The sequence below is a fragment of the Anneissia japonica genome, unplaced genomic scaffold (assembly GCF_011630105.1).
Source record: "Anneissia japonica isolate Jap-2015-1 unplaced genomic scaffold, ASM1163010v1 scaffold287758_len931624_cov196, whole genome shotgun sequence".
In the NCBI taxonomy this organism is placed as follows: domain Eukaryota; kingdom Metazoa; phylum Echinodermata; class Crinoidea; order Comatulida; family Comatulidae; genus Anneissia; species Anneissia japonica.
The window spans coordinates 299,980-324,973 of NW_022722245.1; the positions used below are offsets into that span (position 1 = coordinate 299,980).

The 24,994-nt window shown below is 31.9% G+C and overlaps 1 protein-coding gene across 1 annotated transcript; it reads left to right on the forward strand.

Annotated features, from left to right (window-relative positions):
• The first annotated feature begins 2,777 nt into the window (after nucleotides 1–2,777).
• LOC117111804 (inositol polyphosphate-4-phosphatase type I A-like) lies at nucleotides 2,778–24,994 on the forward strand. Its single transcript, XM_033254792.1, has 20 exons — nucleotides 2,778–2,820; nucleotides 3,268–3,510; nucleotides 4,635–4,870; nucleotides 5,380–5,511; nucleotides 7,074–7,115; nucleotides 7,619–7,827; nucleotides 8,842–8,899; nucleotides 10,154–10,256; nucleotides 11,012–11,128; nucleotides 11,739–11,847; nucleotides 12,319–12,481; nucleotides 14,810–14,860; nucleotides 19,158–19,385; nucleotides 19,908–20,093; nucleotides 20,558–20,626; nucleotides 21,324–21,447; nucleotides 21,815–21,938; nucleotides 22,485–22,625; nucleotides 24,271–24,481; nucleotides 24,836–24,994. The coding sequence occupies exons 1-20, from the start codon at nucleotides 2,778–2,780 to the stop codon at nucleotides 24,992–24,994; spliced, it is 2,748 nt and encodes a 915-aa protein (XP_033110683.1).

Consider the following 24,994-nt stretch of genomic DNA (forward strand, 5'->3'; position numbering starts at 1 on the left):
ATAATAATAATAATAATAATAGGCCTAGGCCTAGTCTACTTTGGCATTGTTAAAAGTTGTAAACTAGGCCTGGCGAGTGCATCAGAAGAAAACGATACAATAATAAATGTTGGAAGATTCCTACTATAATATTTACTAATACTTCGGTCTCCAAATAAATCGATGTTGTTCACTGATAATCATTGTAACACCGTTGCTAGTTAGGCTAGGATGTTGAATTGACTATGAACACGCCTTCGTTAAATAAACAATAAACTTTCAACACTTATTTTATCTATGCCAACGCAGTGCAATTGAATGCAAACACAATGCAACGACAAAGGGTAAAATGCGTTGTGATTTTTGCAATAATACTGTCCAGTACTGTATGCTTCGGCAACAAAGCACGGAAAAATTCTAAGCATGGAAAGTAACCAAAGTGATGGTCAGAAAAAAACAGTGCAAAAAGATAGAAAAAATTTATGCAAGAAAACAGAAAAAAAAAAAAAAAAATCAGAACAAAAACAATAATAATAATAAACAAAATATTTTATGAGACTCCATATTAACTGATGATATCGGGGTTTTAGAGTATCTCTAATAAACAAACATAATTTTATGTATAAAAGTGAAAAATGAGTGGAAAAGTGTATCAATAGAAGCATCACATTCAACAGGAAGTTTAAGTAATTTTATTCGAGCAAAATCAACATAAAATAATGATTAGACAAAATTACGACATTGACGAATTTTAAATCTGCGAAATATTTCTCCTCTAATTGCCCTACAAGCGTGGTTTATCCTTTATTTGAAAATTCCAGAGATCTTGATTAAAGTGTGTCCCAGATAGAATATTTTCAAAAATCAGTTTGTTATTGAGGCAGCTAGATTGTGGAACACTCTTCCTCCTAGTGCTCTTACTGATTTTTCGTAATTTTCTCTTAAACTCTCTGTTGACTTATCTTTTATTGAAAACTGGGAGCCATCTTGCTATTTTTTTTTTTCAAATCATGCTTTTGTATTGTTTTTAATTTCCCTTTTATAATGCCTCCATTTTTGACTTATAATAATTCTTCAGTTTTGTAGAATATGAAGCATTAGACTAATTATTGTCATAGAAAGCTTAATTTTGTTTACATTTAATAACTATTTCTCATCCTTATTTTTTTAAATCTAAGGCAAGACTTTTTTTATACCTTGTTTAGTGAACCTGCCGACTGCAAATATTGATGATTTCAAATAAAAATAAAATTTTGTTTTTAGCCAATAAGCCCCACCCGCTGCCACGAAATAGTGGAAATTTCAGAAAAAAAACTGTTTTGAAATATCCAAAGATAGGATATGTATATTTCTTCCTAATTATATAAATTTTACATTCACCGATAAAATTTTATTTTTATTTTCTCCTACGTCTGGATGATTTTATCAAAACTATTTGCTAAAGAAGAAAACAAAATTTGATTTTTATTCGCCCTCCACTAAAAATCTTTTAAAAAATATGTACGCGAAACAAGGACTAAGAAAGGTCTCGCCTAATTATATTATTTTGTTATTCTGTATTTATTTTTCCCACACGAGTTATGAACTTAACGTTCTTTATGCATACAAAGCCTATTTTAATAAACTATTAATTTTATGTGCAGCACAAAGTGAATTATGAAGTTATTTGGTAGATACTCCTCATTCATGTGTATTTTATTTGTTCATGGATTAATTCATCTTCATCATATAGACGACCATATTCTTAAATAAAATATTAATAATAATAATAATAATGGCATCTTGTAAGGTGCACATATCCATCTCACAGAGCTGCTCACGACGCTATTTCCACTTGCAAAGAGAAACAGCCTTTTTTGTATTTCATTTATTATATTTATAAAGGTTATTTCATTTTATATAAATTTTCTTTTTATATATTTATTTATTTATTTTTTAATTTTTGTTTAAAAATACTTATTGAAGTCATAAATCCTAGGTTGTCATATACAAATAAAAACTATTAACAGAATACTAATTCACTCAACACAAATTTGTACCATTAACTGCTTTTGAATTATAAATGAAGCAAACAGAAAAGGAAAAAAAAATGACAAGAGAAACTAATTTATATTTATATTACATTGATCAAATGTTTCTGTGGTTAAAAATTTTGTCTTTCTATTTCGCTTTTTCTATTTTCACTTCAATTTTGAATTAATTACATCATAAGCTACTTTATTTGCATAATTGCATCAGGAAGCTAAGTATTGAAATTGTAATATATTGCTCAATAGTAGCCTGACAAGACCTTTGCAAACTATAGTAATTATCTCGGTGTTCAGAAAGGCTCACACAAATTTTGATATCTAATTACAGTACAATAATTTAATTCAAAAGCATTTTTCTAGACAGTAGCAGATTTTGGAGAAAATAGTGTTTAGCCCTAATTTCTCCCAAAAGTATGTAAAGTCATTTTCACAAATCACAGGTCTAATTATTTTTGCACAATATAGTCTATATTTTTTTTTTTTATTTCCTTCACATCCAACAGCAAGTACACTTGCCACTTACAGGATGAGAATGATGCTTTATAAACTATAAACCAAGTCTCTTTATGAGGCTTAGTGAGTGGAGTTGTCTTTAGTCGTGAGAAAAAGTCCTACTGTCACAGAAATTGAACCCAGGACCCTGGGATTAGAAAACAAACATCTTCACCACTGAGCTATTCAACTCCATTCCAAAAAATCATTTAATATAGTGTAATGCTTGGCTAGACTTTTCTAATCAAGCATGAAATTGTTCAGATGGATATGAAGATGGCTAGAACCCCAGAGTTTCGAGGTGTAGTCCTACTGGAGGGTGCAGACTTGAATTAAATTAAGCAAAATATAAATTAAAAAGATCTATTTTATACTATGCTATCAAATTTAAAGAGATGATGATTTGCATCAAGATATTGATTTTACTGAAGCTTAAATATATCTTTCTAGTGAACCTTAAAGTATGAACTTTATTTGTTTTTCTTTCTTTCTCTTTTTGGCAATCCTTGGAAGGTAGTATTTTCCTTCCTTATTTTGTCCTTTTTACAAATATAAATTTGAATTAAATTGAAAAGGCATAGAACCTGTGTCTGTTATGTTGTCAACTATGAACCTGTATGTAGAAGAAATACTTCTAATAAATAAAATGCAATTCTCATTCTTTCAGAAAGCCTACAGTAGAGCTAAGAGTATAACAACTAGCTTAGAAATGTACTTTTTTTTAACTTTAAAAATTTCATTGAATTTAATTAAATATACATTGCAGTCTTTGTAGGGGAGGAACACAACCAGTATTTTGCAGCCCATTCGGCTGATCAACGAGATGAGTGGGTGGCTCTGTTACAGCAAGCCAGCTATGAGAGTTTACGAGGCCAGTTGAAAAGCCTACGTGGTCAGCTAATTGCAAGGACAGGGCGTGATCCAATTAATGAACAGCGACATGGTATCCTGGATTTGGGTGATCCCATGGATATACAGCAGGTTGAGCCCATGCTAGAGATGTCATTAGGTGGGCATTGCAAATTTCTCTTCTAAATAATTTAAAAAAATTGATGGACTGCTAATTGAAAAATCAATTCTTAGAATGTAGAATATCTTTTGAATTTCATAATAAAAATCCTATTAAAAATTTACTGTTTTAATTATTAAGTATTTTATTGATTCAAATAAATGTCTTGAGGCATTTATTGTTGAGAAGGGTTTTTAAAGGGGTGTTTATTTGAGGGAGGCGTTTATTTTTTCGGTATCAAATGACATAAACGCCCTTTAATCTTACTGTAGATTTGGAACTACAACACAAAATTACCTTCAAAATGTTTTAATGCGTGTTCATAAAGATTAATGGCCTGTTTATACTTCAATGATAACGATAAAAAAGCTAAAAAGCAATGGTTCATATAGAAAATAAAAGAAATAAGAGAAGTTTTTACACTAGAACGATTCGATAACGATTTATTAGTTATGCGATAAAAACATATTTTGACAAATCAAATCAGATGACGTCATAATCATGGAAAAACATTAAAATCGTTGATCCTAACCAGGATAGAAAAAAATGTACATAATGGAATAATAAAGCTTCCAATAGATTTGTTTACAGTCCTTTGGGAAGTGTATATTTGTGTCTGGAAATGAGGAGGGTGGGGGAATCGAGGGGGGTGCACGATGATTAAGTGAGTGGGTGCCAGTTCGCAAAATAAGGCGATATGAGGTGATTTTTAACTGCTTAAGCCTATTTCTATAGTAATGCTCATCACAAAAATTAATTAAAAAGAAATTAAATGGAAGAAAAAAATTTAGACCTACAATACTGCATTCTTTTATGTGAAAATGAAAATCTACATAAAATATTTTTTTTTTTTTTTGTAAAACATTCTCCAAGTTATCAATTGCACATTCACATCAAAATTTTTCCAAGTTATCAATTTACTTGGGTTATGGATAAAATTATAATAAAATGTAAGTATGGAAAGATAATGCAAAACTAAGTTTTCAACTTTTGAAATTATTTCATTATTATATGTGGATAAAGGAAAATAAATGCAATGTAGAATTAGCAAATATGTGAAATAATGAAGTTTTCAAAATTAAAAATATATAATGATGAAAAAAAGAACTTTTGTTTCTTTCTAGCTTGCTCAAATCTTCCCAAGACCATGTCTGGAAAATCACCTAGTACATTTATTACAATTAGTGTTGTTACTCCTCCTGAAACTGAATGGACCAAGTGTGGACAAACTGAGATTATTGAAAACAATACTGATCCATTTTACCTTATGACTGTAGTATTTGAGGCTAGTAGTCGAGTGTCTGTAATAACAAGGTTACGTGCTACATTATATGAAGTTCGTGATCGACCAAATGGGGCTGTGAGTCTTCGCTTTTCTTTTTGTCTTTAATATTTAATAAAATGTAATGAATTTGTGTACATCATCATCTCATTGTTTTTACATTTTATATATATATTGCTTTTTCAAAGTAGACTTTTAGCTTCTACAGTAGACTTTGACTTTTAATTGTTGACAAAGCTTAGACTTTTAGTTTCTACAACCAAAAAAATTTAAATTGCCAGATTCTTGGTTTCAGTCTTCCCAATTCCTGAGTATAGTACTTCCAATTCTGGGGTTAAGTCCTGAATTGCTTGGTCATTCTTGTTGATTCCTAGCTTCAATTTCCTAATTTCTTTGTTCATTCCTGCCAGTTTACAGGCTTACCGAGTTGAGTCTTTTCATTTTGTGGGTTCATCAGTCTTACTAATTCCTGGGTTAAGTCTTCCTAGTTCATATGGCAGAGGGTGCTTTAAGAGACCATAAGTTCACAAAGCATGGTATAATAAAAGTCTTGTCTTTGTTTATGAATATTGTAATTAATCAACCAGGTGATGCCAATGGGTAGTGCTCTCTGCTCCTTTAGAGACATTGTTACATCACCTGAGAACCGACTAGAGTTAAGTATTATGTCAGCTGATGGCAGGTGTATAGGAGGCAGTATAACACTATTCCTTTGGGAGGTAAGCAACATTGGAGAGTTTACAGTAATTTATTTGATAAAATGTCTTTGACGGTTTTTGTTGATTAACATTGGACATAGTATGCAGTATATTATAAGTTACTACAACATTAATATTTTGGAGAGGGAGAGTTACAAGAAGGCATTATACCTGTCGTTACAACAGAATGACATGTTGACTGCGATATTGCATTTATGGTTGTTTATGACCATTTCACATACTGTATAGCCCTTTTTTTTTGCGCACGAAAATCAAGTGGTAATAGTAGTGGCCTATTTTTCCTAGCTGAATCTGCCTACCTTAAGGTAGGCAGAATAAAAACCGTAGCATTGTATTTCTTCTACAATACAAATATTTCCCATTAGTTGATAATTAACTGTTACAATCTTTTTATATCGTATCAATGTTAGGCCTACATTTTCTGCAAGATTTCTAACAAGAACATGTCGCTTTGAAAAATCTTGGTCAAGCCTCCACACAGGCAACTGGAGTAGGCCTAGGCCTAGCTGAATTAGGCCTAGGCCTGCCTGAGCTAGTCTGAAAATCGGGAGGGTAGGAGATTGCTCAAAAGATCGGGGAAAACCTACCAAAATCGGGAACTCTAGCCATAATATACCATAAAACCTCGAATTGAAGCCCAGTGGGCTTAATCTCGAGATGAAGCCCATCTCAAACTGATGCCCCTTTTTAATTTGCAAAATTAGCCTTGAAAAGAAGCCCATTTCAAAAAGAAACCCATGGACTTCTTTTCAAGATAGCATAGCCTTCTTTTCAAGATATTAAAGTCACATACACTGTACTTAAATTTCAGAAAACAAAATAAATTAAATACAAGCTTGGTTTATACAGTAGTTTAGGTAATTTAATGCCAGTTAAATACACTCCATGATACAGATTGATGTGGCCTTATTTATTGTTTTATAGTACAAATTCACAAAATTTTAACAGCATTCATTTTGAAAAGAAGCCCCTCTCTTTACAAAAGTAGTCTCGAAAAGAAGCCCTTCCTAAAATGAAGCCCATCTTGAAAAGAAGCCCATTCAAAGTTCGCAAAGAAAAGAAGCCCATAGCTTTAATTTGAGGTTTTATGGTAGGCTAAAAAAGCATAATGGTAGGTTTTTGAATCATGTTTAAAATTACTGGAAATTTTAAAATTGGGAAAATAAAAGGTCACGAAATATTAAAAATTGTAAAAAAAAAAAAAAAAAAGGGGGGGCTCTAGAGTAATAGGCAATGATGGGAATATTCTTGCAGTACTGTGTTTCCATCAGAGGTTAGGAGGTAGTGATCCAATTTTTGGGAAGTAAGTGGGTGGTTAATGCCATGGGAAAATAAAAATTATTGCCAAGTTGTGTTTTTACTATTCAACACAGAAATCTTATAACTTTTGATAGGCCTATTGTTAGGAAAAAAGCGAGACTGAATTATTGTTCTTGCTATTCTCTGCTGTTTACACAGTATCCTTGGAAAGCTTCCATCCATTTACATTTTTAGCAGCCATAGTTCATGTAGTAAGGTTAGAATAAGTTGTTGAATGACAAAATGTAAATGTACCATTTCAGCTGGATCTCCCAACTCCACAAAAGACTACTATTGCAAAAGAAGTAAGTTAAATATCATTATAAATACAATTTATATATTTTTATAGCCACTGTCAATGAAATGACGATAATGATATCAATGGATTGTTGAAATGGCCTAAACCAAGATACAATCTTATCCTAACACGATGATGTGTATCTCAAAAAAAGTTGTGTCAACGTGAGGCGCTATATAAATCCAGAATTATTATTATTATTATTATTAATATAGGTTATGGCAATTACAAATAATAAATAGTAAATATAATTGAAAAATTAATATACTAGTATGATTACACATACAAAATAAAAAGATAACACAAAAGCATCAGAACGTAATTTCATTTCATCAATCCACTTTTATTTATGGAATTTCTTATGTAATATTGTTTTTTTTTTTTTTTTGTTTTTACTATTTATAACTGTGTAGAATGTTTTAATACTTGATTAAGAACTCTGCCAACAGCAAGAATAAGATAATTTTTGTATTTGTTTTTTGATAATCCTTAGTTTTCTTTGATTTATAGAAGAGCGTGACAAATGACTTGCCATGTAAAAGGAGTAGTACCCGCAAAAAGCGGTCACTATCACTAGCTCAGGATAACTTGTCTAAGGCTTTGTACTGTTGCCCCATCAGTAAAACCTATCGCTATCCAGATACAGAAGGCATGATTGTTGTTGTACAAGAAGTTATGGCAGAGAGCAAACTCAGCTTCTACTTACCCCAGCAGCTCATGTGAGTAATTATACATGCAAAGAAAAAGATATGCAGGATGAGTGAAGTTGTGTCAGTTTCAGTATTTATTAGAACTCTCTTTCAAAATAGCGACACACAATTGTATGGTGATGCGTCCATAATACAATAATACAATCAAGTAACAATTATACAAAGACAAAAATTAAAATGAAAAAAACAAAGAAAATAACAACTGCTTGGTGAGAGAAAAAAACATTAGTATAGTAAAAAATATTATATAAGGGTTCAAATAGACAAATGATACTGTATGTTTAAACATAACAATAATCATATATTATATGATTATTAAAAGGCATACAGTACTTACTTTTTATTATTAAAAGACTTGATTATTAAAAGACCAAGTATTATGAACTTAGATTGGATTAAATTTTACATTATATAGTGAAATCATTTAAAAAGTTGAAATATAGTTTTTATTAAAAATTGTATAAATACACAAAAGTTAAAGTTAGTCATAAATATAAAAGAACGTTGTTTATATTTAATTGACATTGTGGTATGGATATAAGTAGTCATGTGGGTGGAGGTGGTATTGTATGTTTGGATGAGTGTAAATTTGTATAGACACGTGCTATCATGAATTTAATTACTATTATGGCAATTAAATAATTATAATTAGTTAATTACTTGCGCAGATGGAGAATTTAGACCACTTCATCCCCACCATGGTTGGGACTGAGAAAAGATTATGGCACCTCTAGATAGCTAGAAATGACATTCTCAGACCTAAATTTGATTAATATTTTTAATAATTTTGAAAAATTTAGGAGGTGCCAAAGGGGAGGGGAGGTGGGTGGAGCAGCATAAACATATTACTACAAATTTAGTCCATCAGTTTATTTGTAATAGTTACTAAAAATTTAATTTCTAAAAAAATATTTATTTTTGACAAATATATTGTAATATTAAATTTTCTTGTTTTGTATCAAGATTACCATGATTCAAGTCTGGTAGTATGTGATTCTAAATTAAAATTTACTTGATCCTCAGGAAATTATATTTACAAGAAGAGAAAAATTGGTTTGAAGAGTTGGACAGTCTAACTAATGTAATTATGGAATTTCCAATTTTCATTGTTTTCTGATATAAAAATATGACATGAAATAGATTGCTGGCAAAAGAAAGCTTACAGCAACCATTTAAAGAAAGGGCAATTCCAATATATATGCTTATCTGTATGAAGATCAGTATTTCCTGCTTATAAATTCTATTGTTCCTTTAACTGTCACTTGTAAATTGATCTTTGACGGAAGTATTACCTCTCATGAGTCCTACGTCAAATTAAGCATTTGGAGGTTTACAGCTTCCTGTATTTAGCCATGCTTTTTACTTTAAAACTATTAACCTCATATTGAAGCTAATTTGCATATTTGTACATCCGCTTTGTTACATGCTGCCATCTTCCTGGAGGATTTGTTGCCATAGTGATTTATGTGTTATCTATAATGATCTTCATAGAGCTGTGGAGATTTATTAATTGTACAGTATAAGCATGAATAATTCAAAATAAGCCTACGAACATTGATGAAAAGGTTTACGCATGTATTCAATTAAATTTTCGGATCATCAAAAAGAAATCTTTATCAAAAATCAAAATAAGCCTGATTTAAATTGTGCTGCTATAGAATTAGTTAAATAAAAATGATTATTACTTGAAAAAAAATTATGAAATATGAATTTTTAATAATATGATTTATATTCAGATATTATGCCGCCACCCTCATCCTTTTATTTTTCCTTTGTATTTCCTACTCAAATTGCTTACACCAGTGTACACCCAACTTGGTGTCTGTACACCCCTAAGGGGTCCATGAAAAATAAATGGGGTCCACCAAGTCAAAAGGGTCCATCAGACTTTTAGACCAATTTTTCATATTCCATTATTATATGAAGAATCAAACCCATTGTATAATAAACACCCTTCCTGGATCCCCTCAATTCATGGATCTGCCAGTTGTGTTACAGTTGCACTAGTGTAGAAAAATAGGCCATTGATTATAAGAATATTCCTTTTAGGGAATGTTCTTAAATGTGATTGTTCGGTGGGCTAAGCATTAATCAGTGTTTTAAATACACAGGTGGTGTGTGCTCTCAAAATTGGGCAAAGTGCTACATTAAATATGCTTGCAGCTGGACTTTTCTTGTAAAATCTAATGCAATGTCAAAGGTTATGGACAAGCAAACAATGTAATAGCAAGTAGTCTTCATCACACAATACATTGTGTGACTCATTCCACCACAAATAACTTGCATCCAACCATCCTCCTGTATTATTCAACATTTGCTATTTTCTATTTTGAAGCTAAATGAAGAATCAGAAGCAGCAAGAAAAGAAGTTATTGCTGAACATGTCAAACTCAATGCAATATATAGAGATACGTTAGAATTCTTTAATAATTATAAAGGTTTGTCACATCCATCAATGTTACTGTGAGTTTCAGGGGGCAGTGTTTAATAAGGGGGTAGAAATTATGTATGATCACACTGAAGTCTGAAGAAAACTGATACAGTGGAGTTTGTTGATAATAGGTAGATTGCCATTAATTTCCTTTTTTCTAACACTGATACAACATATTGGTGATCCACTCTGGATTAGAGTCATTCATTCGTATTCAGCATAGGCAAAATTAATTTCAAATCATTCACATGTACAATCTTTGCTTATACACTACAATATATACAAGGGTAAAAAATTCAATGTAATATATAAAATGATGAAAAAATGTAATAAATACAATTCAAATATAAAAAATTTTATGAGGTAAATACTATACAAATTAATTAATAATTTGTGACATATATCAGTAGATATTAGTACTCAATGACATTTGCAGAAATTGAATTGAATAATAATTATTTAGCTAGTTCATGGCGTACTGACAAATACAAAATATTTATCTCATTTTTATTACTGATATTTTGTGGTGATACAATTAGAGGAACAAATACTGGAACTGTTTATTTCCACTGGCATGTGTCACCTCACCAAAAATGCTGCAATAGGATTGGAATATAAGGAAAATGAAATATAAATAATTAATTTCTAGAACTCTTCATTTGCATATTTAAACAAACAGAATGTATGAACTATATATAACTCACATCTTCAATAAATGTAATAGTTTTTTTTTTTTTTTTTTTTTCATGGACTGGATCATAGGTATTCAATTTAAGCGGAGTATGGACAAAACAGACAAACAATTAGAATTTGTTCCTACCAACCTTCACTTACAAAGGTTGAATGCTGAAGAGAATACCTGTATGACAGATATTAAAGGTGATTGATTTTGCCTCTTTATAATTTTTGTACCAAGTATTCAAAGTCTGTGCAAGCTTTGTTCTTGAAAACAAATGTTAATCTCTCTTTGCGGGTCGAAGACCATTATGCATACTTAACTATGCTGTAGGTATGCAGGCGCCTAGGCCTAAAATTTGTCAAAAAATCTGAATGTTTTTGTGGCCAGTATTCTCGACAGCAGTAGCAAACCATTAAGGCAAAATTCTTAAGTTTAGTTTGCAATCATTTTGGTATAGTTTACTGGGAATTATGATGATCTTCACAGCAATAACAAGTGATGACCGCCATAGCAATCTCCACGTAAAACACCGCTGTGCCAATAGACTATTTATATCCAAGTTAGGTCGCATGACACCCATTGCCGAATCCCTCTATTGTTTTAAATTTGATGATTGTTTTTTTTTCTTGTTCTATTAGTTGTGTCTTATGACATTATAACATTTGGTGCACCTGCAGCTCATTCACATAAATATAATGATTGTTTTTTGTTCTTTTTCTGTTAGATGTGTCTTATGATATTATAACATTTGTTGCACCTTCAGCTCATTCACATAAATATAATGATTGTATTTTGTTCTTTTTATGTTAGATGTGTCTTATGATATTATAACATTTGGTGCACCTGCAGCTCATTCACATAAATTTCGACATGGAGGACTTCGCAGGATGCTGCAGCAAACCCCAGAGGACCCACAATTGTGAGTAAATGTTAGGCGGGATGTAATAAAACAAAATATGTACAATTCTCATAAAAAAATTTTAGTTTAAGCTTATACAAAACATAGATAAATTTAAATTGCATTTACTTATGTATGCATATATAAATGTATATATATCCATATATACAAACATACGTATATATAAAATACATACATACATACAAACACATGTATGAATGCCCAAAAGATGTAGAAATGATGAAAAAACAGGACACAATCATTGATTCATCGCTGCCTCTACATCCTGTACACACGCATGTATATCCATACAGCAACAGCGTCGACCGGTACCATTTGGAAAAACATGAATATTTTACCGTATAATATACTGTTGGGTATTGGTGTGGTGCTTTTAATGTTCTAATTCTGTTTTATACATATGCTTTCAATTGTTATGTCACTATGAAGCCTAACCTATTGTTTAGTGGTTATTTGATTAATTATTTTCAGTGCAATACGGCCGCGAAGTCATTTACCTAATGCCAAGGATGCTAGCTTACAGCTAGCCTCACTCAAGGAAGCGATAGATCAACAACTAGATAAAGTGCTACAAGCTGCAGAGGAGCTTTCAGTTGATGCTGTTAAATGCTCACTGGTGGTGCTCAATCAAAAGGTATGTACACAAAACATGCACTATGATTTATTACAGGTACCTTTAATAAAAGTTTTCAGCGATTATGTGGATTGCTTTAATACAGTGATTATTTGGGGAGATAAATTATCGAGCGGTTAAGGCATGGGTGCCTCAACCTATGGCTATAATATTGGCCCTGGTTCGCATGGCACGCTCGCCTATGGTTCTGGAGGTGGAACAAGTCTTCTAGGATAAGGAATATGAATTTATGTCATTTCTATGAAAAAATATAATTAATACTGTGTGCTTTCAAATATAAATATTTTTAGAAAACTGTGTCAGGTACGGGCTTTCAATATCTGGTATGGGTTTTCAATATCCATTGCTTATCATCATGGTTTTTACAGCCCAATTAAAAGCCTGAAGAGTGAACTTATATCTATGTTTTGACGAAGTAGTTCTCCAGGAAAACAATTTGGGAAGCATTGCTCTACACATTGCTAACCTAAGTCTTGTTAGTGTGAGCAATTAAATGAGCAGTTAAATGTTTTACCTACAAAAAAAATATTATTTTGTAGGAATTTGTCTTTTTTGAAAGGCCCCCGCTCGGCGTCGACGGTGCTGGGCCTAGGAATTAAAAGAAGTGCTTTTCGCTTAATCCTACAAAAAGAGTTTAAAAAAACCATTGTTAATAATGCTCATTTATTGGTGTCAAATTCATTACATATGCACAAACAAAATGAATTAAAACTAAATATTTTGAATCATGTTAACCAAAGTTGACAGCATGAAGCATTGTCAGTGTCTGCCATTAAAAGACAATATCAAAATAATGTATGATTTATCTAAAAAACAATAACATACAAATATCATATGACTAACCCAAAGATGTGTTAAACTTAGGTGATATGCAGGATCTGACAGTGATCTGATGATTGTTATTTTGATAATTTTGGAATGATTTATCATGAAGGATGCTGTTGGTATCAGAACCAAACCAGGCATTTAAAGACATAGTGATTTGTGAATAGAGTGTCTTATGTCAACAAAAATGAGCGTACAGATTTGTATGTTTGATGCGAGCATACAGTATTGTTATTGCGGACAATTTTTAGTTTCGCAAAATGGCCTGAAACCTGCTCTGAATTTGTCAAAAAGTGATTTTGAGAATTAAAAAATGTTAATGTACACGTATATGCACGTCATGGCGAGTGCATGGACGATAATGGCACACAAGTTGACCCTTGATATGAAGTATATTTGTGTCAAGTCTCATTGAAAAATGCATGTGAGAGATTTATGATTAATCATAGAATTTCACAAAGATTTAGACAAAGAAAGATAAGGTGGTGGTCAGGAAAAAAATTCATTTTCACCATGATGTCATCAAAATCAAAATGGACATTTTGATGATGTCACAATATCCAATCAAGCCTTAATAATCTACAAAATCATATCTACAACTCATCTGCTCTCAAATATGTAATAAAAATTGGGGGTCACCTTTCATCCTAAGGACCTATAACTGATTAAAAATACATGATTTTGGCATATTTTCACTGTATGGTACACAGATTTGTATGTTTGATGAGTGCGTACAGCTTTGTTATGGGCCCTAAAGTGACTGACAAAGAATGGAAATTATGAATACAGTGTCAGGAACCTAAAATATGTAAAAGACGTAATTTCTAGCTTCAGTACTTGCTGTGTGCCTAAAAGTCCTCGTACAGCACGGAAATTTTGAAATGCTCAAACTAGCCTGAAACATGCTTTAAATTCCTTAAAAATGATCTTGAGAATTTTGATGCACACGTAAGCACACATCATGATATAAACTGGCACGTCTTCAGTAGCACGTTATTGTTCTTGCAGAGTATATTTTTAAACTACATCTCATTTGAGGCTTAAGGAATTGAGATGTTTATTTATATTTATGAGATAAATCCTGGTTTTGACAGGTTTGAGCGCAAAACCCTAGAATTTAAAGACAAGCATTTAAAATATGTTGAATTTTAATGTCAGTATTAATACTGTGTTTTTTTTTTTGTATTTTTTACACGTGTGAGAATATAGTACTATTATACTTATTGTTCATTTTTTAATGAGCGATTTTGCCTCCCATTCCCATGGTCCTAGGCTCAGATAACAGGAGTTTTTCTCATGACTCTAAGAATTATAATGAAACATCTTGCTTGTATGTTTGTCTTGTGAAAAATTGGCACATAGTAAAATGATTAGGTTCGCCATTGGCATATCCTACACCTTCAGCTTATAAATTACATAAATGTAAATAGATAAAAATAAGTAAATGTTCCTATTATTTTATTTTACTTTTTTTATGTTTAATTTTGTTTATATTTGTTCCAGCTCTGTAAATTATTAGGACACCAAAGGTTTTGCTGTTGTGGCAGCACATTTGTAAGTTGCCACCATCTACATGTCATACATACTTCCAGTTTCACCATTACATATTTGCTTATATTAATCAATTAGCTAATTAACTAATTAGCTTCAATGTTCTAATTATCCCAAACATATTCATTGAGATGCATGTATAGGTTAGTGGTGCTGTAGAATTGTACAATTTTCTTTTATATCCAGTACCCACATGGAGTAGTAGTATATTTGTATGGCTGGTGGTGTTTTTATATGCTTTAGATTATTCTTTATCACATGATTTTGATTTTAACAATTGTGGCAAAAACAAGCCAACCCAGTCACTCGTTGCAAAACATGTTTCATGGCCAAAATATGCTGAAATGTAAACATTTTTGTAATTTATTTTATTGCAGTAAACTAACCTTTATCTATGTATACATCATGACATGCTGTTATTTTTCCCATTTTCTATGTTAAAACAACAATTTTTAATAATTGTGTACATGTTTAAGCACTTGTAGCTTCATAAGGAAATGTCGGATTTAAGTGATTCTTTTACCATTTTATAGCTCTTATTTTCATCTTTAACCATGTATTACTAATTAAAAATCAATTTTTGCGACAAGTGACTGGTTTGGCTTGTCTTTGCCACAATTAATTTCATCAGTGCCTGAGCTTGTTTTGCTTATGTATGTTTGGTGATGCCTAGATCATTAACAAAGCTTTAAACACAGAAAAAAATCATGGTAAAAAGGAATTGACCATGGGGAACCTTCACAATTATAGGCAATAGTATAATGTACATGTTGCTTCTATAGAAGTGACTCAATCCAGAATTTTTTTCACTAATTAATGAAAGTGTTACTGAAGAGTTTGATTAACACTTAGCAATTTTTTCAGGAAGTTTTTTGAATAGTTTTTCCAACTCCTGATTTCTTGTCTTGATAGCGTATTAATCGTAAAATCTTCAATGATGCTTCTAAACTTCCTCAAACAAAAAAAGCAACAGCACAAAATTTAATGAGAAAAATATTTTATTAGGTGCAAACATGCTTGGTTACCAGAAGACATATATATGACAAAACAGTCGTGTAGTATAGATGAACATGTACAAGAAACACAAATTGTCAAAGCAATCAGAAAGGTAGAGCAGGTTAGCAATCATTTAAAACGATCAAATTCAAGAATGGTCTGGACAACAGTTTCAGATTTAAAAGACATGAAAACCTCTTATTTCTCTGATGTGGCACAATTTAGCATTAACAAGGTGAGAATTTTGTGTAGGATACAATATTGTTGAAGGAACCCAGATAAATGGACTTTTTAATGATGACTGAATTTAACACAAATGCCACCAGTTTTACAGCATTAAACTACAGTAGAAGCTTTCTTAAGGGCACGCATTCGGGACTAAAAGAAGTGTCCAATAAATGACTTTGGTGTTTAACATTTGATTTTGGAGTGGTCCATGTGTAATCTGCAGTGGCGTATATAGGCGCGTTTCTGTAAAGTGGGTATATTTCCTTTAAACAATTCTTTAATACTTTGATGCATACTTTGGTGTATATATTGTTTCATTAATATCAGGTTAGTTAACATCTGCTTTTAGTATTGGTATTCTTATTCTTTTGTCATTTATTTAGTGCCTTTCTGTGCAGATAGTTAGCACTAGCAGCACGCATTATGTTTTTTCCCTTACAGTTCAGGCAGCAATTATAGAGGGCACTATTTAAGGTCATTTAGGTGAACTGCTAACATGAATAATGCATGTATGCTTAACACTTCTTCTCGCGAGTCACGAAAGTGGTGTGGTGTTGGCTGTTTGTGGAATATAAAAGCTACGGCATTCTTAGGGCATGTAGGAGTTACTGTAGTTTCGAAACTAAACTAATTCCTCCATAGTTAGGGTAGGCCAAAATCTCTTGGTAGTCGGTCGAGAGGAAAGTGTATACAGTCGATACAGAGTCAACTACCTTAATTGACTCAACATTACTGTAATTACAATATCCCTATGCCTGGGCAGTGTTTACGTACATGGTCTTTGAAAGTATAAAAAAGCAGCGTTGAATTTCTGGTCGATTATTTGAGTAGTGTAAAGTATAGCAATAATTAACTGCTATACTACTGATTCTAAAGGGTAAACGTTTAGAAATGCTCAGACACACAGTTACATTTCTATGTATTGTTTGAATGTTGGCTTCTTACAAACATTTTGTTCATATTCAATATGAATAAAGGCAGGTATATTATAAACACTAAATTCATGATATTTTATACACATGATATGACGTACTGTTTAGGGTGTGTCTACCCAATTAAATATTGAATAGCTTTATATTTAAAACGATCAAAATCAGATGGAAGTAAAAATAGCTTTCATTGATTTACAGACGGTACTACAAAAATCCTTAAATGTTACCAACCAATGAATCATGCAAAAGAATACAGAAACGCTCATTGTCTGTAATAGGCAGGGATTTTTTTCTCATTAAAAAAGAAAACCTTATTTGTAAACTGTAGGCCTAGGCCTACTCAAATACGGTGCCAGATTCAATATTAGCCTACTCCATTTTTTTTTTTACTATCAAAGACCATGCTGTAGGCCTACATAGAATGTGTCTAATCCAGTACTACAATTTTTACACTGTCTTGACTACCAAGGCTTATTTAAGATATTTTGGCTTAGCGACTCCATAGCGTTCATCCACGCATAAAACTTGATACACCACTGACTGTGTTTCGCGAGTCTGTATGCATATTCATGTATATCAGTTCTCCTAACTGACCTAAAATAGCACCCTCTATAATTTTTGCCGCAACTCTATGTGAAAAAAAATAATGCTAGCAGCACCCCACATTGCACCTCATACTGTAGTCCACAGCAAGTATAAGCTACAGTACTACCCAAACCCAAGCAGACAAGAAAATTCCCAAATGAACCAGTATTGAAAACCCTAAAATTACTCAAAACTGAAAGAGAAAAATAAAATCCCAAGAAAAAAGGTTTTTGAAAACGTAAGTTTTTCATGAAGACAGAATTAGATGTAGACGGTTAGGTATGAGATGAAAATTTTTTCCACATAATTAAAACAATGCATGGAAAAAAAAACCTGTCACCGGTATGTGTCTGTGTATTTATTTGTATTCATGTATCATAATCCTAGAATATTGCTTTTATTTTTCACATTACTTTAAAAACAAATTTCTTGACTTTTCATTTTGTGTGTGTACTTTAATCATTTTTGTAGAAATTTTGTTTTGAATCATTCATTAATGGCCGGCGGAACCAGTGGGGCTGGAGGGCCCGGGCCCCCACTTTTCGGCAGAAAATATATAATGTCTATGGAGACTTTTGTATGATCGGAAAGAAATTAAAGAGAAAAGAGGGAAGGAAAAGAGAGTGTTTAGCCAGTCCCCGACCAAGGTTTCATTTTCTTGCAAGTCACATTGGCGGATCTGGGGTGTCAGAGGTCCTGACCACCGTCCTTTGGGCAAAAAAAAAGAATTCTAGACCTACATTTTCAGGACCTGTGTGTTGATTTTCTTTTATTTTTATTTTTTGTTACAATAAGGAAATTAGAAGTCAGGAAAGCTAATTTTACATATGTGTATGTATATAAAATTTGCGACCTGAAAATGTGGGGTGGTCTTGGGTTTCGGTGTGTCCAGTTAGAAGATTCTTAGCTGGTACATGAGGGAAAACCTTAAATTTTGAAGAACTTAAATGTCATTAAAAGACACCTAGCTCAAAAGTCGAGAAAGCTCATTTCCCACCATCTAGGAATAAAGATTTTCCCGGGGGAGGACCTCCAGTCTCCCCTCCCTTTTTGGGTTTTTAGCAAAAAGTTTGACCCCCACCCCTTAAATTTTCATATTCCCATTCATCTTAGTAGTGGGCCCCCACTTTGAAAGATGTTCCGCCGGCCCTGACATTCACCTGGAAGACTAGAGTGTCTTGTGTGAGTAAAAGTTGTTTGCAAGATGTTGTTTGTCTTCTTTTCATTGTGGTATGATTCATTGTCATGGATGTGGTGCTTTTCACAAAATCAATGATCTTGGAGAATTCTTAGTACTATTGAAAATTAATTCAGAAATCATGTTATAAAAAAGTGAAATGTAAATATTGATCAGAACCATTTTTAGAATATAATGATGTAATAGTTTTTACAAATTGAAATTGATCAGTTGGTCTAAGAAATTTTTTTTTGATCAGCAAATGTTTTAAGTGATTCTTATTGCATGTTTAAAAAAAAACATTTTACTCATCAATACTTTAATCATATATAATATGTTGCTGTAAGCAATGCTTGATGTATTTGGATGTAATTTTGTACAGCTTCAAGAGTTCATCATAACATGTGACACCGCATATTTTGAGTCTACTTTTGCTGCATACAAAAGTGCTGTAGAACCTAAACAAGATGCTCAAACTGCCAGTGAAGCAAGCACTTTATCTATTGAGTCAACACAATCCAAGACAATTACTCCAGAAGACAAATGGACTTTTGATGGTGTTGGCTTTGTTAGAATTGATTCCGAGGAGAGGGCGAGACCTGGCACATGGGTAAGTGATAAGAGTGGTAAGAGAATGAAGTAAAGTAGAAGTTGTAAGAAATTTGTTAATGGCAAATGCTAAAAGCATGGTTTTTTTAATGTTTTTTATCTGTTATACGAATTACTTGAAAAAATAGTGAATGTTATAACCCCTTTGATAAAATTCAGATGAGAATAATACTGTATGAATTATAATAATGTGGCTCAGGGTACCTGAATCATAGGGTTTTTTTTTTAAATACCACATTTTCTGCACAAGCCAAAATTTTGAACCTGAAAATGGTGTTTGGTCTTGGGTTTCGGTGTCCAGTAATAGATTTGTGTTAAAAGTTTGAAGATTTTTAGCTGGTACTTGGATTAGAAGGTCTCAAATTGGAGGGCAAACTCTTTGAACATGGAAGTAAAATGAGGGTGCATCTATAAATACGAAGGCACTTGTCACAAGCTAACTTTCAATATTGTATAAGATGAACCCTACCAGATTCTCGCATTTGTTATACCACCAACTTTTCTTTTTGCTTATAAAATGTAGCAAGGAATGAAACACCAGATTGAGGATTGTTTGGAGGTGTTGCAACAGAGTGTTGAAATGCTGCCCACAAATGCTAATACTGCGGAGAGGTGTCTTGCTACAGCCAGTTCAGTACGGTCATTACGAGAAGCTGTTACTCACCTGCAAACGCAGGCAAAAATAAGCATTTCCTACTGTAGGATGAAAGTATGAAATGTTAATTTACTTTTGTATATTTTTCAGATGATTCTGTAACATTCATATCTTTAGTTATGTGAACAGGTCCCTCACAACAGGTAAAGGGACACATATAACCCTTCCTCTTGAACCAGGTTCCACCTTCTATGGACCATGAATAATTAGAGTCCAGAGGTTCCACTTTTGGAGAAGCTATTTCCAGGAGGTTTACTGAGCTTTCTTATCACATCTTATTGTGTTTTGCTGCTCATGGCCAGTATCAGATAGACAATATTATTAGTCAACATGCAAGCATCCTCAATTTGCAGAAATGGATTAGTTCTGAGAGGTTTTTGTTTGCTTGCATTAGTGTGTAAGGTTGCTGGTAATAAATAAAAGCCACTACATAATAGACATGAGATACTCATATTTTTTTTTGTTATGCCAAGGAAAAATAAATTAACATATTTTCCCTATCATTTGAATATTTTTAGGAGGAACACAGTAATTTATTATCCATCATGGCGTTGAAGTATCGAAGAGATATCGTCTTCTCTCAAGCAGTAAGTTTGATCAATACCAAAGGTGTAATTAATGGCTTATGGCCTTTGTAATGGTAAATGGTGTACAGGTTGTTTTCATAATACCCAACATTAATTGAGGTACAGGGTGTAGGGGTTGTCTGCCTGGATCTGTCAAACGTAGTAATATTTCTATCTTGCAAGAAAGTTTCACAGATTGGAACGAGAAGAGTTTTATCATTTTGTATGTAGTTTATTTTATTAAATTCAATAAAATATACATAAGAAATGATGCATATTGGTGTACCATTTTTTTTTTTTACCATAGAATTGTTTTAGAACTACTGTTGCCACAGAGTGTGTAACTCAATTCAATTCAATTTGTGAACGCTCCAAAGGCAATAAAGGGCTATTATCAAGAAGATACAAAATAATACACAAAATAGAAAATCTTCTTAGTACACAACCATGCCTTTCTGATATCAATGGAAAGAAGGTGGTGGTAAACAAAAAAAACAGCCAAATCAAGACAGTAAACACACAGAAAATTGAGAACAAAGACAATTAATGAAACAAAAACAACCAGTAATTTAACTGATTAAGAAAACCAACCACACATTGAAGTAGAAAAATAAAGCAAGAGGCATTTAAAAGACAAAACAACCAAAACAAGATACACTAAGGATAAAAATCTCATGTTTATATTAATGGTTTTTTATTAATGTTCTCATAAATTCAGTTAACTACAGCTACATGTGGGGTCATAGCTAAACTGCAGCAGTGTATTAGTCAAAAAGGCTTTGTGCATCAGTTACGGACTATTGGCATGATTGTACACTTTGAAAGTTTACTCAGTACATATGGTAAGAATTATAATAATATATATCACAATTACGATGATGATATAAAGGCAGTGACAACAAATATAATGATGATGACAGCCATGCGATGGCAATAACAATGGCAGTGAAAATGATAAGGATGATAGTGATGGTGGAGGTGAAAGTGGTTGTGTGGAGATGATGATGATGATGCTAGAATAATGGTACTTTTTGATATGGTTATATAATGCAGTATTTGTCAGTGTATTTTTAAAAGGAGCACCCCACATACTTCCTATATGTACACAATTTAAATACCTATTGCCAGCAATACTTCATTACATAGTAATAATTTAATTGCATGAAAGAATATGGAACCCAATTTTCCATTTTTTTTTCTCTCTACCAGGAGAGGAGATGGGAATGCTGGAAGATATGACAGTTGGCATCAGTGACTTAAATAAAGTTACCTATCGAGTTCGAGAAATGTCCAATCCAGATGCTGATCCAACACCTATCGTTACAGGGGATAGGTAAGCATTCATCTGATTTGATAATAATGATGGATATGTAGTCACATAAACAGATGGATAAGAAAGATAGAGAATGAAACCCATTGTCGTCTGTATACTAATTTAATGTAAAGACATAGTTCTCCATTGATGTTCAAGTAACATATTTAAATCTAAATGTAGGAAAATTGTTTGATTAATCTGACTTTAAAAAAAGAAATTCAAATTTTATGAAGTATTTGAGAAGGTTAAAGTATGGTGTATTTCAACTTTAATTTCTTTCAAATTTCTGCAATGGCCTCATTGCTAAATGAGTGACATCACCAAAAATCTTCTTTAGAGTGTACAGTATACTTCACAAGCATAGCCTACAGGTCATTTGTAATTTCAGATATTGGGTTTTAAGTATCTGGTTATACAAAAATATTTCTTTAATTATTTTGAATTTATATACTTTTCCTTAATTTACATTCCAGTGTACACTAGATCTATAGTATTTTAAAATGGTAAATATTTCTTTAATATAACTTCTTGTATCTGCAATACTTCTATGATTTTTTTTGGTAGGAGTAAAGTGATGATTGAGATTCCCCTTTCACCTATAATGTGTTCTAAACTGCCAGATGAAGGTGTCAAGGACTTCCAGTTTAAGCTAGTTCCAATATTGTTTAGTGTTGGTCTAAATGAAGAACAGACCCTTGCTGAACTGTAAGTAATAAACTAAGTACAACCAGGGGAAGTTTTTGAAAAAATGGATGGAAATGATCCATTTCTAAGAGTAAATTATCTGTGCTGTCTTGGAATTTATATGGCATGCAATTGAGGCCTAAAAATATAAATTATTTGTTTGCCCTTTAATGCTGAAAATTGTGTAGGAGGGTGCAACAATTTAAAAAAAAAATTTTTCTCGCCAAAATTAACATATTAAGTTAAGCCTGTCTCACTATTTGTTTTTTCAAAGAGTATTCATCAGACTGAATAAAAATAACCCATAATCGATATTTTGCAAAGAAATTTTGGCCTAGAATGGCGATACCTTACATCAGACACCAAATTTATATAATTTTCATGTGCAAAATGGACGAAAATAAAGATCACTTTTTAAAATTTTGGAACTAAAAAATGGAAAAAGAAAACTTTTTTAAAAAACGCCGCTCCTATGTTTCTATGAACTAACGGCAGGCGCTGGAGTGCAGACAATTTTTTTAGGTCTGATTGGTGATCAGTTGCATGCTATATAAAATTTCTGTCTTAGTCTTACTGTAGACTATCACCATTTTGCGGAATGGAGTAATGCAGCTTTTTTACTCACCTGACCTGAATAATGCTAATAAATTACTTTCACCCATCAGTGATTTTAAGAATCATTCTGCTGCATTTATTTAAATTTATTTTTATTTACAAGATTTGTAGTAGGATAGTGTTTCATAAAAAAAATTACATATTTTTTGGTAATATGAGTAATGATGATGATTTTACATACATAGATAGCGCATTTTGCACAGTTCGCTTGACACCGTCTGGTGATTGTTAGCGGCAGTCTGAACAGATCTTTATTAAAAACGATCCGTTACGCACGTGTCATTGCGTTGCATTTTTCGTGGAATGGGTCGGCCTACAACCGCCGGGTGCAGTGAGTGCCTGGCTTTAGAAGAGACAATAAAAAAATAATTTAAACTAATATACAAAGTTGATAAAATAAGAATCACCAACTTTCAAAATATATATTATATATTTGTACAGTATACTTAATGTAACTAAAATTTAGTCATCTTTAGAATAAGTTATAGATAGAATATATTATATATATATTGGTATCTTTTATTCAGTATTTGAACATGATATACAAAATATAAAAATCAAACTTATAAATGGTACGATTAAAATAAAAAACTTTCAAAATATATAATATATATTTGTACATTATAATGTAACCAAAATTTACTCATCTTTATAAAAAGTTGTAGATAGAATATGTTATATATATCGGTATCTTTTATTCAATATTTGAACAAAATAAAAAAATCAAACCTATAAATAGTACAATAAAAATCATTAACTTAAAAAAATATAATATATATTTTTTATATATTATACTTAATGTAGCTGAAATTTACTCTATAATTTACTTTATAATAAGTTATAGATAGAAAATGTCTCTAAGATCTCGATATCTTTTATTCAGTATTTGAACATATATAATTTAGAAAATAAAAAAAAGTCCATAGCAGGCAAAAGCTGAATTAAGGATTTAATTTACCAAATATGATTTACATACAAACACATTATTTAATATAATTTTATAGAATATAATCAGAGATAGTCCCAATAAAACGAGTGTATAATTTCTCAGGATTGGTGACACGTCACTACAAGAGACTACTAACCGTGATAACATGCAGAAACTTCAGAAATTTTACGATCAATTCGTGCAAGAGATTCCTGCAGACGAGAGGCCAAAGTCACAGTCCCCCGTCACACTGGATATTTTGGTTAGCAGCCTTGCCCATCATGTGCAATTAAAATCTCATAAGAATATGGAAATCTTGCAAATTAGTAGTGAGGTTAGTATAATTATTTTCATTTTTAATTCATTTTCAAAATATTCTAAGAAACATTTTGGAACAGGTGCAGAAACTCTTTTATAAGTCTAAATCTAAGAGTTCCATATGAACAGAAATTTAAAAAAAATATATCACATTTTACAATTACAAAAATAATTCAGGGACCATCTAAAATAATTAAATATATTATAAAATTACATGACTTAACTAAAAAATTAAATGTTAAATAAATTTGAAGTAAATATATATTATGGGAATCATAATCAATTTCATAATGTAATTACAGTATAAACAACATTATTTGTAATTGTATTTTGCTTTTTTGTCTTTTCAACTTTAAATCCAACGTACTAGTTAACAAGAAGAATGAATGGTGTGCGATTTACAAGCTGTAAGAGTGCCAAGGATCGTACCGCCATGTCGGTAACATTGGAACAGTGCCTCCTGTTGCAAAAGGAACATAAAATGGATCCAAAAATCTTCACACACCTTCTCGACACAATGCGAAGGTAA